Raw genomic sequence first — 18,440 nt, forward strand, 5'->3', positions numbered from 1 at the left:
TGAAATAAAGTGTCTTGCTCAAGAACATAACACGCAGCCTGGTCCAGGATTCGAGTTCACAACCCCACGATCGTAAGCTCGACGCTCTAACTACTGATACATGCACCTTCTACACATATACTCATACATATTCTCACATACTTATACACATAAACAAATGCTCATACATACACAAGAGAATACTCATTGCAAAGCATTGATAGACCCAAACACAATTATATACATATACACACACACTTAAGCACATATACATTATTCTTCATTCACAAAATACTTACATACAAACAGGGCACGCTAAGAATTTAAAATGACGTTATCGAAACAAACTAGGTATTGTGAGAGGAGAAGATGTATTGAAAGATTGGGAGGAGGGAAAGAAAGGTTAAAAGAAAGTAAAAAAAAAAATGAGTGGGGAGAGGAACAGGCAAGTTGTAAATATAAAAACATGCGTAAAAAGAAAAGGAAATAAGGGGATAGAGGGGAAACTATTGGAAGTAAGCTGGAAGAAAAACTAAAATAAAATTTGCAGAAATTATTATTAGGTTATGGGAAGAAATTATTTGAGTGTGTGTTTGCGTGTGTGCATATGAATATAAATGTTACATTTTATAGGAATTTCTATTTCTGTTAACATGTTTTGTTTGATGAGTGTTATTATTTATGGCCTTCCTGATGAGATTGATGCATTGCTGACCATAATTTATCCTGTCGGACATTTTTTTGCGCACACCTGTGGATACATATGTGTATGCCCCCATGCATGTCTACATATGCACACAAACATATACATCTACGTATACAATTATTTCTCGTATATCTGTGTATGTGTGTAAAATATAATCCTTCATCATGTGTTGACTAGAAAATAGTCCAATATTGAGGTATATAAGTCTTGTAAGGGAAAAAGTGGGCATTACTAAGCATGATCTTTCTACCCTCCATCTCCATACCTTACTCCCCCCTCGTCCACTCTAATTCTGTGTCCTCTCTCTCTCCACAGCTTGTACCACCTCTCAGTATGTTACATAATCCAATGAACTGTGTGGTCACCAAATTTGTCCGTACCTCAACCAACAAATTCAGATGTCCAATCTTTGTCTTAACGGTATGTAATATTTTATATTTTCAGTTGTCTACTGTATATTTTCACCTTCTCTTAATTTTAAAGCTTTCATTGTTTTTCAATCAACATCAATGGAAATTGTAGCTGTGATACCGGTGCCGGTGGCACATAAGAGAACCATCCGAACGTGGCCGTTGCCAGCGCCGCCCCGACTGGCCTCCATGCCAGTGGCACGTAAAAAGCACCATCCGATCGTGGCCGTTGCCAGCCTGGCCTGGCCTCTGTGCCGGTGGCACATAGAAGCACTGTCCGATCATGGCCGTTTGCCAGCCTCGTCTGGCAACTGTGCCGGTGGCACGTAAAAAGCACCCACTACACTCATGGAGTGGTTGGCGTTAGGAAGGGCATCCAGCCGTAGAAACATTGCCAGATCAGACTGGGCCTGGTGCAGCCTTCTGGCTTCCCAGACCCCAGTTGAACCATCCAACCCATGCCAGCATGGAAAGCGGACGCTAAACGATGATGATGATGTGTTTAATTATCCTTATCTTTTTCTGTGACCAAGTTTTAAATATTTTAATATTTAGGAAAGTGCTAAGCTGGCACAATCATTACTGTGGTGGGCAAAAATGCTTTGTGGTATTTCTTCTGACTTTATGCTCTGGGTTGACTTTTCCTTTCATCCGTTCAGTACCAGTTGAGCACTGGTGTAGGTGTAATGGACTTATCCCCTCCTCCAAAATTTGCTGGCCTTGTGCTAAAATTTGGAATCAGTATTTTAATAATAAGGAAGGTGGTAAGTTTGTAGAATTGTTATTGTACTGGATGCAAAATGCTTCATGGCATTTCTTCTGACTTCATTCTGGGTTCAAATACAGCTAGGGTCGACTTTGCCTCACAGGGTTGATTAAATAAATACCAATTGAGTACTATGGTTGTTGTAATTGACTTACCTCCTCCCCTGAAATTGCTGGCTTTGTGCCAAAATTTGAAACTAGTGTTTTAATAGTCGAGGTCATCTTAAATCTGATTGGCACCCCTCATTGCCCCTCCCCTCTCATCTATCAGTCTGCCCCTTTGCCTGCTCCACCATATAATGTTCCCTTGTCTTTCTACCTGCTGTGTAAAGTTGTTTTTCTGTCCTCATGTAAAGGCCTCATGTCACCATCATGTAATGTCCTCTTGTCGTTCACCCCACCCCCTTGTATAAAGTTCTTTTGTCAGTCCCTTCCCATATAATGTTCTCTTGCCTGTACCTATTAATGTCTCTTCAACTGTCACTCTTACAGCAAATAAACCATTATTATCATTGGTAAATAATCCTTTCTACTATAGACACAAGACGTGAAATTTTAGGAGAAGGGGATAATTGATTACATTGACCCAAGAGCTTGACTGGTACTTACTTTATCAACCATGAAAGGATGAAAGGCAAGAATCAACCTTGGTGGAATTTGAACTCAGAACATGCAGGCTGATGAAATACTTATTTCTATACTACCCACAAGGATTAAGTTGATTACATCGACCCCAGTGCGCAACTGGTACTTAATTTAATTGACCCCGAAAGGATGAAAGGCAAAGTCGACCTCGGCGGAATTTGAACACATAACGTAACGGCAGACAAAATACGGCTACGCATTTCGCCCGGCGTGCTAACGATTCTGCCAGCTCGCTGCCTTGTCGTAGGCAAATAATAATAGTAGCGACTTAGCAGAATCAGTAGAGTAACGGCACAAAACCAAACTCATCTAGATTTATTCTCTTCCTAATTAGATGGGCTATGACCGTCTCTCTAACTTTTGCCTGATCTAACAGTTTGATACTCCTGTAATTATTTCTGTCTAAGGTATCACCTTTAACTGTGTAGCTGTGATTTTGTGCATATTTGCTTGTGTAAACCTCTATTTGGTAAAATAAATGAAAATCTAATTTTGTGTTTTATTCAGTGGACACCTGAAGGAAGGCGTTTAGTAACTGGTGCTTCCAGTGGGGAGTTCACTCTGTGGAATGGTCTTACTTTCAATTTTGAAACCATCCTTCAGGTAAGGAAAAGACTTTTTATGCTAACACACACACACACACACTCTACGACTACTACTACAACAATTGTTAGCCTTATCAGCTTGCTATATTACTGGGCCATTTGATGTCAAGGTGCATGCGCATACGCACACATAGGTGAGGGTTGGCAGTAGGAAAGGCATCTGGCTGTAGTAAATCTGCCTCAAAGAAGCTCCATCTGACCAATGCATGCATGGAAATCTGGATGTTAAATGATATTATATGAGACAAACATTTTTGCCACATAGTGGAATTGAACCGGAAACCATGTGGTTGGAAAGCAAACTTCTTAATCACACAGCTTTACGTGCACCTATATTGTCACAGAAAAAAAATGGGACAGTGATTATGTCAAGGATACTTTTCATCATTAGGTTAACTATGTGAATTCCCCCTCATCAAATACTTTCCATAAGGAGACCTAGTAGCCCCCTTGATGTTGATATGGTCCAGGAAGGAATGGAAATGCTTTGTTCTTTGATCTTTCCCTTCAGTTTCACAGAATATAGATTACTGTTTGTATTTAAACCATACACAATCCTCTTTTTTTTGAAGATTTTCTGTGTTAATCTTTTAACATTCAGATATTACTCTGTCAAATATAATGCTTATTTATTCAAAATGTTTTCACTCAATCATGCATTGTCTTGTAAGCTTCAAAATTTCAACAATGCAGTTATTTTTAGACTAACATTGTAGGGTAAGTGTGAGAGACCAGACTTGCTTTGTTTGAACATAAATCAGATAGAATATTTGGGCTGGATATGGCGAGTTTAAATGTTAGGGGATTAAAACCAAGCTGGATTTTAACAATCTTATATGGACCCCATCCCCACCAAGGGTCATGTGGATGAAGTTGAGAACCACCAGTGTAAGACATCATATATACATACACGTTCTACATGATGAAAGTGGGTCAATTTTCATACATTTGGATATCAATTTTCATACATTTGGACAGCTGGGATGTTTTCCATCGTAATAGGGCTGCTGGATCAGGACTGTCTTGGGACTACTATTAAAGCATTTTCCTTTCTTAATGCATACACAGATATCCAAATGTATGAAAATTGACCCACTTTCATCATGTACAACGTGTATGTATATATATGATGTCTTACACTGGTGGTTCTCAACTTCATCCACATGACCCTTGGTGGGGATGAGGTCCATATAAGATTGTTAAAATTCATGTTATAAATTGCTTATACTTCTATTATACACAAAATATTTTTATCTTTTTTATGCAATTCCTAATAGTATTTAATGAAAATACAGTATGATTTTTTTTTATATACATTGAATGGCTATGGTAGTCCATTAGAATGAACCAGGAATCAAAGGGGTCTGTAGGCAAAAAATGATTGAGAACTACTGTTTTAGACTATATCTGTATGTTTGTATGTATATATCTGTGTATGTGTGTAATTGCATAATTATGGAATCTTTCCTTTCTTCTTTGTTACTAGGCACATGATACATCAGTGCGTGCCATGGTGTGGAGTCACAGCGACACTTGGATGGTTACTGCAGATCATGCTGGTTATATAAAGTACTGGCAATCTAACATGAATAATGTAAAGATGTTTCAGGGCCATAAGGAACCAGTTCGAGGTATCAGGTACGCTACACGGAGTCCACAACTGGCCTGGGCAGGCAGTAGTAGGAACGCTCTTACCTTCATTTCTGAAATTATTGGCACCATCTTCTGTGCCTTTTTTAATGTTGTTGCAGTTTATTTAACCATTACTAGATCTCAGGGTTCTTCTGTTGATGAAAAACTATTAATGTATGATGAAGACATCCTAGATTCTGGCTAAAGTTTGTGAGTTACTGTAGCAATTTGGATTTTATCTGTTTTGTCCAACTGTTCAGATAGCATGTGTGTTTAATAACCTTGAGTTTACTCTTACATGCTTCTCTGATTTGGTTGACATACTGGGTCCAGTCTGGTCACTGTTTGGACATTGCAAATTTATGGGTTGAATGATGGTCGTAGCTACATGTTCATGGATCACTGGGCCCGGATATAGAAGTGGCGGCCTCTGCTACATGTCTGGATTACTGGGCCTGAATGTTGCATAGGTGGTCATTGCTTCATGTTTATGGATCAGTAGTCCTGAATGTGGTAGTGGTGGTCACTCATATATTTATGGATCATTATACTCGAACATGGTGGTGACAGTGGTCATCACAACAAGTTTAGAGTGAGGCCGTTATCTCCAGGTGTAGTTGCTGGTGTGCTGTAATGACTTGCGACATGTCTTGGGTATTTAAAAACTTGCAGGGCCCATTCCTCTTCAGTTGGCTTCTTATGAGGTGAAAGTAGGTGAGAAAGATGAGCAACATCTTTCTCTTCTTCTTACCCTCTTTCATCTTATAAAATCTACTCCAATACCAGACTGGTAATTTATTTATCAACTCTGAAAAGGACAAAAAACAAAGTTAACATTGGTTGAATTTGAAATCAGAGTACAGAAAGCGGGAATAAAAATTGCAAAGCAATAAACTATACATAAATGTATCACTGGATCTGAATGTAATGGTGATGGTAACGTCAGCTACTGGTTCTTGATATGGCGTTGTAGCTGGCCTACAATATTTTCTTTTATTTTGCCACAGTCATTAGGCTGCAGCCGTGCTCGGGCACCACCTTGAGGAATTTTAGTTGAACTAATCGACCCCAGTATTTATTATTTTTTTTAAGCCCGGTGCTAACTCTACCGGTCTCTTTTGCTGAACCATAAGGTACAAGAACATAAACAAACCGACACTGGTTGTCAAACGGCGGTGGGGGACACACAAAGATACACACATGCACACATATACAATGGGCTTCTTTCAGTTTCTACCAAATTGGCTTTTGTTGGCCCATGGTTATAATAGGAGACACTTGCCCAAGGTGCCATGCAGTGGGACTGAACTCATTGCCATGTGGTTGGGAAGCAAACTTCTTACCACACAGCTATGTCTGCATCTTTATTCTTTCATTCCTTAGTCTATTAAGACTGATGCAGTGTTTTCTTTCATATTCTGACACTCATCATCATTTAATATCCACTTATCCATGCTTGCATGGGCCAGGTGGGATTTGTTGGGGAAGTGGATTTTTTTTAAAGACCTGAATGCCCATTCTCTTAACCAGTTCTTGTTTCCAAGCAAGAAAATATTTCACACGGCCAGGCATCTTTTTCACAGAAGACTAGAAGCAAACATTGCTTGTATGCTCATTTACAACCACCATGCGATGTCATGACTAGGGTGCACTTGCATACATACACACACACACTCATTTATAAAAGCCCACTACTATATGGGCTTTCATGGTTTCCTTCTATCCACAAAGCTAAATTTTTGAGGGCTAAATCTATTTAATTTAAATGTTACCAGCCCTGTCACATATATATGTTGGTTCTGCAAGGAGATTATTATTATTATGATGTCTTAGTTTAACTCTTTTGTTACCAACCTGGCTGAAACTGGCACTGGCTCTGAGTACAAATGTCTTGTTTTCATAAGTTTTGAATCAAAATCTTCCACTAAACCTTAGTCACAATTTATGTTCCTAACACTACCTAAATGATAACTAAGTTATTTTACTAAATTCTTTGTTTTATTTAAAGTAATTGAGCGAAACACAGAGTATCTCAAAATAAATACAGTAACAAATGGGTTAATGTCTTTGGAATAGTCAGGCAGTTAAACTATTATACGAGGTAGGCCAATGGTTCTCAACGGGGTCCATATAACTCGGGGGGGAAGGGGGTCCATGTAAAATTTAAAAATTAAATGCAATAAAATTGGTTATATTTCTACAATACACAAAATATTTCAATGTCTTAAATACAATTCCTAATAATCAGTTATAAAGATATTTACTCTTTTACTTGTTTCAGTCAATTTGACTGTGGCCATGCTGGAGCACCACATTTAGTTGAACAAATCGACCCCAGGACTTATTCTTTGTAAGCCTAGTACTTGCTCCATTGGTCTCTTTTGCCGAACCGCTAGGTTATGGGGACGTAAACACACCAGCATCGGTTGTCAAGTGATGTGGGGGGGGGGCAAACACACACACACACACACACACACACACACATGTATATATATACATATACACGACGGGCTTCTTTCAGTTTCTGTCTACCAAATCCACTCACAAGGCTTTGGTCGGCCTGAGGCTATAGTAGAAGAGACTTGCTCAAGGTGCCATGCAGAGGGATTGAACCCGGAACTATGTGGTTCGTAAGCAAGCTACTTATCGCACAGCCACTATAGGATTTTTGAAACATTGAATGACTGTGGGGTCCAGTAGAGTAAAATAGGAATCGAAGGGGTCCATAGGTAAAAAATGTTCGAGAACCACTCAAACTGTCCCCATAATTCATAAACCAATTTTGTAGTGTAGATTCTGCCCAAAGATTACATTAAATTTACAAAGTGTTTGTGTATGTTCAGCACCTTACACTTTAATACAATGAGTAGGTAGTTCTATTGATTGAACAACTGGAACATACACCAAAACTGATGTATAACCCACCCATCATAGAAAGTAGGGTATTTTCTAAAGATAAAATAACTGTTTAACTATTGTGAGTGTTAAAACTGAAATAGGGATCTATGCTGTTCTTTTGGGTAACTTATTTACCATATTGAAAAAGCACAATTCTCCATTCCTTAGAATTTGAAATTTGGGATGTCTGAATCCTCTCTAGGTTATTGTCTTATTTTCGAAGCTATGTTATTTTTATTCCATTTCAATTAAACTGCACTGGCATTAATTATGTATATGTATTTTTTTTTTAATTCAATTTAATCTTCATCTTTATTTACTAATTAAATAAAGTTGTTTTTTTTTTCTTCTCCTCTTAACCCTAACCCTCTTCCATTTGCTCAACTAATAAACTTAAAATCTGGGTTTGGCCCCTATTCCATGCTTTGCCATAATACCACTTCAATAAAGCTGCTTCCTTTCTCTGTTATCAATAAAGTTGATATCGTATATATTTGTGTGTATGTGTGTGTGTATATATATATATATTTGTGTATATATCCCTTTCAAAGATGATGCGTTATAGATGTGCAAAGAATTTGGTTGCCTTTGATTTAGATTTATATATTTCCTGTAAGAAAGTTTTCTAATTTCATTAGATATGCAATGTGTGTGTTTATGTTTATCTCTCTGTATGTGTCTGTCTGTGTGTATTTGTGTTTTAACACAATACATTAAACTAACCTACTTTTAATGATTTATCAAATTAGGTCATGTTATATTTTGCCTTATTTAATTCTTCAACAGAGATGAAAAGATATTGTGTTGTTTATTCACATCTGGGTCTAAACCAGAGTGATCCTTGTTGTGAGTTTCTGGGAACTAATCAGGTGTCTCTGCTATTCTATTAAGAGTTATTTCTTTGGCTTTACAATCTTATTTTTTTCATTGTCTAGTTTCCATTTTCTCTGTTAATCACATCGAACTCCATTACTTTACTGAAAAGAATTTTAGCAAGACCTCTCTGCTTAGTTATATAAAGCAGCATAGCATTCTCACATAACTTTGCTTGTGTATTGTTGGTCATACAAGATACCATCCCCCCATTTTACACCAAAAATTGGTTAAATGTTTCTTCCTAATCACAAGAGAGTACCGTTGTATTTTAATATCAGTTAGATTAATTTAAGTAAACTATATCATATACAGTATTATATACTGATCAGTTAACCACTAGCCAAGCTAATTTTAACTATACCAAGTGTATCATATTATATTACAGTTTCCTCTGCTCACATAAATAAACTAGTCTTTAAACTATTGGATATTATTAGTAGTTGCGATATGAAGTTAGATTACCCCAGGTTTATTGGACTTAACATAAAGTTTATGTAATATAAGTTTGTTTCAACTCTATTTACTAAATTTTTTTATTAATTTAAACAAGATTCTCTAGATTTATCTAAGTGTAAGGTTATTTTGATCAGTGAAAACTGGTACTCTTTCAGTTAGATGAGGATTACAGTTGGTGTGATCAGTGGAACAGCCTGCTTGTGAAATTATCGTGCAAGTGGTTGAACACATGCACCGTTAATGCAGTTCTCAGGCAGATTTAGCATGACCCAGAATGTGGCAAGGCTGGCCCTTTGAAATACAGGTACTACTTGTTTTTGCCAGCTGAGTGGACTGGAACAACATGAAATAAAGTGTCTAGCTCAAGGACTCAACGCGTCGCCGGGAATTGAACTCATGACCATACATTCATGCGCTAAATACCCTGACCACTCGGCCACATGCCTAGAGCAGGGAAATAACTCAGAAAAAACAAGGATTTAAATGTTAATTTGGTTTTTGAGTAGGAGGAATGTTTGATAATTGCAGACTCTTACACCTCATCCATTTTCAACTGTTTCTTACTTTCTTGACATTGTAAGACTGGTCAGCGAAGGGTGTTTTGTGATTTTGTTGTTTGTATGGGACAAATCACAAAAATACACAAGTTAACTTAAAAGATATTAGTTATCTTGTACAGAATTGGTTGACAGATAATAGTTGTCTTGTAGAGAATTGACTGAGAGGTACTAGTTGTTATCTTGTAGATAATAACTGTTTGATAAATGGCAATTATAGAATGGAATATTTATATTCTGTATGTGTTGTCTTCTCTTGACTACATTCACCCCAAAGATTGGTTGTAATGCTGTAAGACTTAGATAAATGTCTCTTTATTCATAGTAGTGAATATTGTTTGTCGTTAAATCTCTGAACTCTTTTAACTACAAGGGAGTTGGTTTCTATGTTGCTCTTATTTAATTTGCATCTTAGTCAATATCAGTTATATTCAAATTGCTACCTAATATTTCTCTCCCTCACTCATGTCTGTGTCAGAGTTGAACTTGTTTTCAGCCTTGTAGACTGTGCTGTCCAAGAACATGACACAAACTGTTGTGATGTGCATAACCAATAGTCCATTACTTTGCATCTTGTTTTGAGTTGTGGTTGGTCAGAATTTTCTCTGTAAACATGTTCAGCTATGTCTTTCTGCTGGTCTTATATCTTGGATTGTTTCTATTTCAAATACTAATGGTACAAGAGAAGGTTGATTCATAAGCTACAACATTCACAGAAATAGATCAGTCTTCATTTTTTTTTGTTTTTTTGTTCCCCTCTGAATATTTTAGGGAATTCAATGATTACATTTTTTAAAAAATAGGTCACATGTCTGATCCTTCTGACATAACTCATTTTCTTTTATTCTTCCACAAAATTTTATCTGTATTTTGCTCTGCAAATTTCTGATTCTCTGTTAGTGGCATGGCCCTTAGTATTGATTCCCAACTTAAGTTGCCAATTTAGCTTTGAGGAAAAAAAAAGAAAAGGAATGAATGTCAACTCTTCAACTTGCTATTTTTTTTTATATATATAATACTTTTTATAATACATCTTTGATCTTGTCCCAGAATAGAATCTCCAAGAAAACAATCCCATTTAATCCCTTCTTATGTTTAACCCTTTAACATTTAGGTTACTCTGACAAATAATATCAAGCTTATTTTATCATATTATTTTGAATTAATCATGCATTATGTCATAGCTTGAAGATTTTGATGATCTAATTGTATATTTTTATAATGACATTGTAGTGTAGGTATGAGAGGTTGGATCTGGCTAGTTTGAACATTAAACAAGTAGGATATTTTGGCTGGATATGGCCAGTTTAAATGCTAAAGAGTTGAACTGGGTATGTGGTATGACAACAGTGGTGATGATGTTGAGGAATAAGTTTTATATTTCATTGTCCTGAACGTTAAGTTTTTACTAAACTGAAACAGGTGGATACTCTTGACACATTTCTTAGACATTTTAAGAAATCTTCACCTTATTTGAACTAAGAGTTGCTAATCGATGTTTGCATATCCTGCTGCTTGTTTTTTTCCTCTTTTTTTTTTCTTTGGCTTTTCATCTTTACCCTGCCCTTGTCCCAGTGGGCATCTTATTAATGATAAAGAGGAATATATATATCCACGTGAAACTGAAACTGCTCTTTCAATAAACACATTCGTTCATCCTGTCAGAATGATTACCTGTCTTACTCTGTATGTTTGTGCATGTTCGCATACACCTATAAATATTATATATATATAATATCGACTTTTGAAAAAGTCTATAAATGCAAAAAATACGAATTCAATGAAAATGTTAAAAAAAAAAAAATTTGATTTAATAAATATAAAAAACAACAACCAAATCAATGTTAATGAAAAGGGATATTATTGGCCTGTTTACACTTTCTGTTTCTATGGCAACAACTTAGTATCACTGGCAACAGTATCAGTAGCCGAACAATTTGTATATATATTCATATACATACATATATATATATATATCAATAAAATAAAATTTTTGCCCCTCTCCCACATGATTATTATGATTGATTATTATTATTATTTGTAAGATTAAATAAAAATAAGAAAAATAAATAAATACCTTTTTTCTTACGTAATAAAGATAAGATTTCTTAATAAAAATAATTTGGTAAAAGTAAGCCATTTGTATCTGTTGTCTTTATTTTCACGACAACTCTCATACGTGTATGACTAACTTGTCCATCTGTTTCCTCTTTAGAAAGGGTTTGTCTGGCAGGTTTCAGGGGAGTGTTTCGGGTGAGGGAGGTAATAACACACATACCATTACCTTCTTTTTATAAACGACCTCACACAGGATGATTAACTGCTTTCTCCATCTACAAGTGTAGATATCTCTGCATATATATATATATATATAAAATGTGTGTGTATAATTCTTCATATATTTGGGTATATCTCTTCCTGTATAATATACATCTGTTGGTGTATATTATTTCGATATGCATGTATCTATATCTGTGTGTATATATATAATATGGTTTTTGGGGTCAGTTCCTCTGTCCAGCACCTTGACTATGTATCTTTCATAATCTAATACTGACCAAAGCTTTGTGAATGAATTTAGTAAAAGAAATCTGAACGAAGTTTGTGTGAATGTATTTATGTATATATCTATTTTCTATGTATATTGATGATGACAGCTGCGTAAAGAAGTGCTGATCTCTAATTGTAGGGAAACTTGTTGGTCAGGTTCTACAGTATCGGTTGCAGTCAGTTGTATAGTGTAGCAATAACAGCAATTGTTGGTGTCATGGTAAGGCGAGCTGGCAGAAACATTAGCACGCTGGGTGAAATGCTTAGCGGTATTTCCTCTGTTGTTACGTTCTGAGTTCAAATTCCTCCGAGGTCGACTTTGCCTTTCATCCTTTCGGGGTCGATAAATTAAGTACCAGTTACGCATTGGCGCCGATGTAATCGACTTAATACCTATGTCTGTCCTTGTTTGTCCCCTCTATGTTTAGCCCCTTGTGGGTAATAAAGAAATAGGTAATACAAGTTAGTGTGGGTGTGTAAAGAGTTGATGGGGGGGAAAGATCACTGAACAATTGCTGAACTTCAAGGTAAGGTTGCTTAGTAGGTAATATATTTTGAGAAGTTCTTTGTTCAGATGGGGCTACTTTATTTGAAGGTGTGAATTGGTGATTGTGTGAAGGAAAAGAGAGAAGTGAAAGGTAGATGGAATGAGGTAGTTAGAAAAGCCAATTTACGCTATTCAGTTCAGATCTGTTCTTTTATCTTTTACTTGTTTCAACCATTAGACTGTGGCCATGCTGGGGCACCACCTTAAAGAACTTCTTTTCGTCGAACGAATTGACCTCAGTACTTATTTTAAAACCTGGTACTTATTCTATTGATTCTTTTGTTGAACTGCTAAGTTATGGTGATGTAAACAAACCATCACCTGTTGTCAAGCAGCAGTGAGGGACAAATACACACACACACACACACATAGATATACATTTGATGGGCTTCTTTCTTATTTCCGTCTATCAAATTCACTCACAAGGCTTTGGTCAGCCCGTAGCTGTAGTAGAAGTCACATGCCCAAGGTGCCATGCAGTGGGACTGAACCTGGAACCATGTGGTTGTGAAGCAAGCTTCTTACCCCACAGCCATGCCTCTTGTTGATTTCTGGTTTATATTACTGAATGAGAATCATCCTTAATTATTAAGTTACTAATATTTTGGTCAGTGGCTAAAGTGGACATTCCAACTTAATGGTATGGTTACAGCCTTTATGAAGATGTTTCTTGATCAACGGAGTACATGTATGTGCAAGTAAGGTGTTCTTTAACCCATTAGCTTTCAGATTATTCTATCAAATGTAATGCTTATTTATTCCAATTTTTTTGAATTAGTCATGCATTATCCCATAGGTTTTGATGATGGAATAACTTATTTTTAGATCGACATTGTAGGATAGGTGTGTGGGGCCAGACCTGGCCAGTTTGAACATAAAACAGAATATTTTGGCTGGATATGCTCAGTTGAAACACTAAAAGGTTAATCTGAGTTTGGGGTTTCTCGATTGTGCTGCCAAAATAGTGACCCTTCATTTATGGCATTTTACCTAATACATGACATATGCACCTAGACATATTTATGTCTCTGGTAGAGCTGTTTGTTAGCACTAACATGTTGTTGGTCTCAGGAGTTGTTTTTTTGGTAAAAATTCAGTGTAAAGAGGGTCTAGAGTGGCTTAGACATTTATCTAGCCCCTCCTTGTGAATGGCTTTTTGGTGGTAGTCTTAAGCTGTGACAGTTTAACCCTTGAGTATTCAGATTACTGTCAAAAGCAATGCTTGTTTATTCACATTGTTTTGCATTAATCATACAGTATCTTTTAGCTACAAGATTTTGATGATGTGATTGCTTAGTTTCAGAATGACATTGTAGGGTAAGGTATGAGAGGTCAAATCAGGCCAGTTTGAACAAAAAACAGGTAGAATATTTTAGTCAGATATGGCTGGGTTTAAATGCTAAAGGGTTACAGAAGCAGATGTTCTTGTGGTCGTTCTGCTATTTTATGTAAAGGAATTTGTTTGGGATGAGTGAAAGATGTAAGTAAGTGACTTGGTCAGTCACCTTGCTACACTTATCACAAACGCATGCAAACTAATTTTGGATGTAGATGCCTGTTGTAAAGAAGGATTAGGAGTCAAAGGTGTTGAATGTTAGACTTCCAAAACATTCATGTATGTTATTGCAAGCAGGGTGAGACACTGGTTCCTACTGGTAGTTCAGAGGTTGACTTTGCGGATGTAATGGTTGAAATATGCTCCCTCCTCTTTCTCCTCTCCTTTGAGACAGCTGGTGCTTTGACACCACTGCATCTTGTTGGCCAGAAGTACGTCTGGGTTAATGAATCTAATGAGCCAATTAGTCTTATTTATAACTTCAGCGAACAAAACTTTGCTGATCCATGATGATCTCTGCTAACCAACAACAAATTGAGACACACACTCACACATATTATTAGCAATAGAAGCAGTATATTAGTACTGAATAGCAATTTGCACATCCTACATAATGTGGTGTATGTACAGATTAATTTATATCTTAATGTAATAGATTTTCTGTAATAATTTGCAAATATGTTACTTATAGTGAGGTCATTACCAGTACCGCCTGACTGGGCACGTAAAAGCACCCACTACACTCTCGGAGTGGTTGGCGTTAGGAAGGGCATCCAGCTGTAGAAACTCTGCCAGATCAAGACTGGAGCCTGGTGCAGCCATCTGGTTCGCCAGCCCACAGTCAAACCGTCCAACCCATGCTAACATGGAAAGCGGACGTTAAACGACGATGATGATAGTACTCAAGACACTCCTAGAGTATTATAATACAATGAAATAAACAACCGACACAATGTAGCTTGAAGTTAGTCCTCTTAAGTTTCGATCTTTTCATTTCTTCAGGAATAGCCCTAAGTTGGATAAGAAATGTTATTCCTAAAGAAATTACAAAAGGGAAACTTAAGTCGAATAACGTTATGTGATGGCACCTATTATTTTTTTTTATTGCATATGTGTCCCTTTTACTCTTTTACTTGTTTCAGTCATTTGACTGTGGCCATGCTGGAGCACTGCCTTTAGTCGAGCAAATTGACCCCAGGACTTATTCTTTGTAAGCCTAGTACTTATTCTATTGGGCTCTTTTGCCGAACTGCTAAGTTATGGGAAGTAAACACACCAGCATCGGTTGTCAAGCGTTGTTGGAGGGACAAACACAGATACACAAGCATATACACACATACATATATACATATACATATATATGACAGGCTTCTTTTAGTTTCTGTCTACCAAATCCACTCACAAGGCTTTGGTCGGCCCAAGGCTATAGTAGAAGACACTTGCCCGAGGTACCACGCAGTGGGACCGAACCTGGAACCATGTGGTTGGTAAGCAAGCTACTTACCACACAGCCACTCCTATGCTTATATATATATATGTGTGTATAAAAATCTATATATATATATATATATATATACACATAAAAAAATTGTTTTAATATTCACTTTTCCATGCTTGCATGGGTTGGACAGAATTTGTTGAGACAGATTTTCTAGAATTGGATGCCCTTCCTGTTTCCAAGAAAGGTAATTTCCCTCTGCTCAGATATGTTTTCATGGGAGATTGGAAATGAACACCACTTGCATGTTCAGTCACTTACAACTATCATGTGATAACAATCACTACAAGGTGATAGTAATACATGCACATACATGCACAGCAGGCTTCTTTCAGTTTCTGTTTGACCAAATCAACTCACAAGACTTTGGTTAGCTTGGGCTATTGTAGAAGACACTTGCCCAAAGTGCCATGCAGTGGGACTGAACCTGAGATCATGGAGTTGGAAAGTAAACTTCTTATCACAGCCGTGTCTGTATCCATATATATCATCATCATTAGGGTGGCGAGCTGGCAGAATCATTAGCATGCTGGGCAAAATGCTTAGTGGTATTTTGTCTGCCGTTACGTTCTAAGTTCAAATTCTGCCGAGGTCAACGTTGCCCTTCATCCTTTCGGGGTCATCATCATCATCGTTTAACGTCCGTTTTCCGTGCTTGCAAGGGTTAGACAGTTTGACCGGGGTCTAGGAAGTCAGGAGGCTGCACCAGGCTCCAGTCTGATCTGGCAGAATTTCTACAGCTGGATGCCCTTCCTAACACCAACCACTCCGTGAGTGTAGTGGGTGCTTTTTACGTGCCGATTAAATAAATACCAGTTATGTACTGGGGTTGATGTAATCGACTTAATCCCTTTGTCTGTCCTTGTTTGTCCCCTCTATGTTTAGCCCCATGTGGGCAATAAAGAAATACATATATATCATCATTGTTTAACATCCATCTTCCATGCATGCTTGGGTAGGATGAATGACAGGAGCAGGCCAGGTGGAAAAAGTACTGTGTCTATTTTGGCAGGGATTTTATGGCTGGATTCCTTTCTTAACACCAACCGCTCCACAGAGTGGACTCAGTGCTTTCTATGTGGCACTAGCACAGGCGAAGTTAGTTTTGTGAAAAATTTTACAGCAAGATGTCCTTCCAAATGCCAACCACATTACAGTGTGGATTGGATGCTTTTAATATGGCACTGGCAGGGTAACCAAGTGACTCACAAGACAAGGAGTTATGAGAGGGGCAGGGCATTTGAGGAGGGGAACTTGTGTGAGAGGATGAAAGGTTAGAGTGTGACAAAGAGACAGAGACACAGATGCAGGTGTCTTGCCACAACAAAGGGGGAATAAGAGGTGATCCAGTATCAAATGATGAAAGGTTAGAGTGTAACAGAGAAGTAGAGAGGCAGAAATAGGTGTCTTGTTATAGAGGAGGTACATGGTTACCCAGCGAGAGAGAGAGGCTAGAAACAAGTGTGCTGATGTAAAGGAAATACTTGGTTATCTAGCCTGAGGTGAAACGAGGAGAGAGAGAGAGTGTGACCAAAGGGAGAGAGAGAATAGGAAACAGCAAAAGTGTAAGAGAGAGTAAAAGAAAAATGGTGTAGTGCTAGGGTTTACTCACAAGTAACAAAAATATGAGTGTAGAACCTGGTTAGAAAAACAGGTTGGGGGTGTGGGGAGCAGGGCAGTGAGGGCAAGGAAGGAGATTGGAAAACAATCATAATTTATGAAGAGGAATTGTGAGGAAGAGAAAGATGCAGATAGAAGAGGAGTTGTAGTTCAATTTCTTAGGGCAGGGTGGGTGAGAAGTGTGTTGTTACATGTGGATGGGACCCAACTCTTCTAGCACTCAGTTTCATGGATGGGTCTTCCCTAGGACCTCATATCACCAAACGTCTTGCTCCACTGTCATTTCCTCTATGAGCCCCCAACATCCTAAGATCAGTCTGCACCACTTTGCTAGATCAGAATAGAGCTTGGTGCAGCCTCCTGGCTTACCAGTCCCCACTCAAACCATTCAACCCATGCCAGCATGGAAAACGGACATTAAATGATGATGATGAAGAAATAACCAATTATTCATCCATTTTCTCCACTCACTATTCCTGGGAGAGTTGTTGGGGTAGCATCCCCGGGTGCTTCTTCCATAAGTCCCTATCAAAAGCAGTTGTCATTACACATTCTTGCTGGATTCCCAAGCATGACCAGCTGAGATTAGTTATTATCCAGCCATTTCATTCTTGGTCTCTCCAGATTGAGCCACTATTTCTCTGCATTGAGCAATCACAGCTCCGTTGCTATGGACTTGTGATAAGAATGTTGCGGGGAAGGATCACAAGACTTATTCTTCAAACCAATCCAACTTGCAGGAGACCTGGGAGTATACCTCAATTGCATCATCATCATCATCATCATCATTTAGTGTCCGCTTTCCATGCTAGCATGATTTGGACGGTTCAACTGGGGTCTGGGAAGCCAGAAGGCTGCACCAGGCCCAGTCTGATCTGGCAATGTTTCTACGGCTGGATGCCCTTCCTAACGCCAACCACTCCGTGAGCGTAGTGGGTACTTTTTACGTGCCAGACGGGGCTGGCAAACGACCACGGTTGGATGGTGCTTTTTACGTGCCACCGGCACGGGAGCCAGGCGAGGCTGGCAACGGCCATGATCGGATGGTGCTTTTTACGTGCCACCGGCACTGGTATCACAGCTACAATTTCCATTGATGTTGATCAATTTTGATTTTGATTCTGATTCTGCAGTGGTTGGAACATTTAAAGAAAAATTAAACTTTTGACTGACCTGAAAAAATACATTTTTGGAAAAATGGCACTTGGACTAGATATATTAAAGAGGTTATTCAATATGCATAGCCTCTTTAATATATCTATATTTAGTAGTGCACCTGCACCCTGTATATAGGTGCATGTGTATGTGTAATCTATTATATAAAATCTGGTCTGTCTGTATGTGTGTCTTCTAGGATCTC

General features: G+C 37.9%; 1 protein-coding gene across 3 annotated transcripts in view; it reads left to right on the plus strand.

Annotated features, from left to right (window-relative positions):
- LOC115224726 (pre-mRNA 3' end processing protein WDR33) overlaps positions 1-18,440 on the plus strand; it is an 86,948-nt gene that overhangs the window by 34,065 nt on the left and 34,443 nt on the right. For all 3 annotated transcript variants that reach the window (XR_005003954.1, XM_036513709.1, XM_036513710.1), the window contains exons 4-6: positions 1,001-1,105; positions 3,013-3,108; positions 4,597-4,748. Coding sequence is in view for 2 of the 3 variants with exons in the window: in XM_036513709.1 (XP_036369602.1) it covers positions 1,001-1,105; positions 3,013-3,108; positions 4,597-4,748 (353 nt within the window). In the remaining variant the exon portion in view is untranslated. The remainder of the gene's footprint in view (positions 1-1,000; positions 1,106-3,012; positions 3,109-4,596; positions 4,749-18,440) is intronic.

The sequence above is a fragment of the Octopus sinensis genome, linkage group LG26 (genome assembly GCF_006345805.1).
Source record: "Octopus sinensis linkage group LG26, ASM634580v1, whole genome shotgun sequence".
NCBI classification, from domain to species: Eukaryota; Metazoa; Mollusca; class Cephalopoda; order Octopoda; family Octopodidae; genus Octopus; species Octopus sinensis.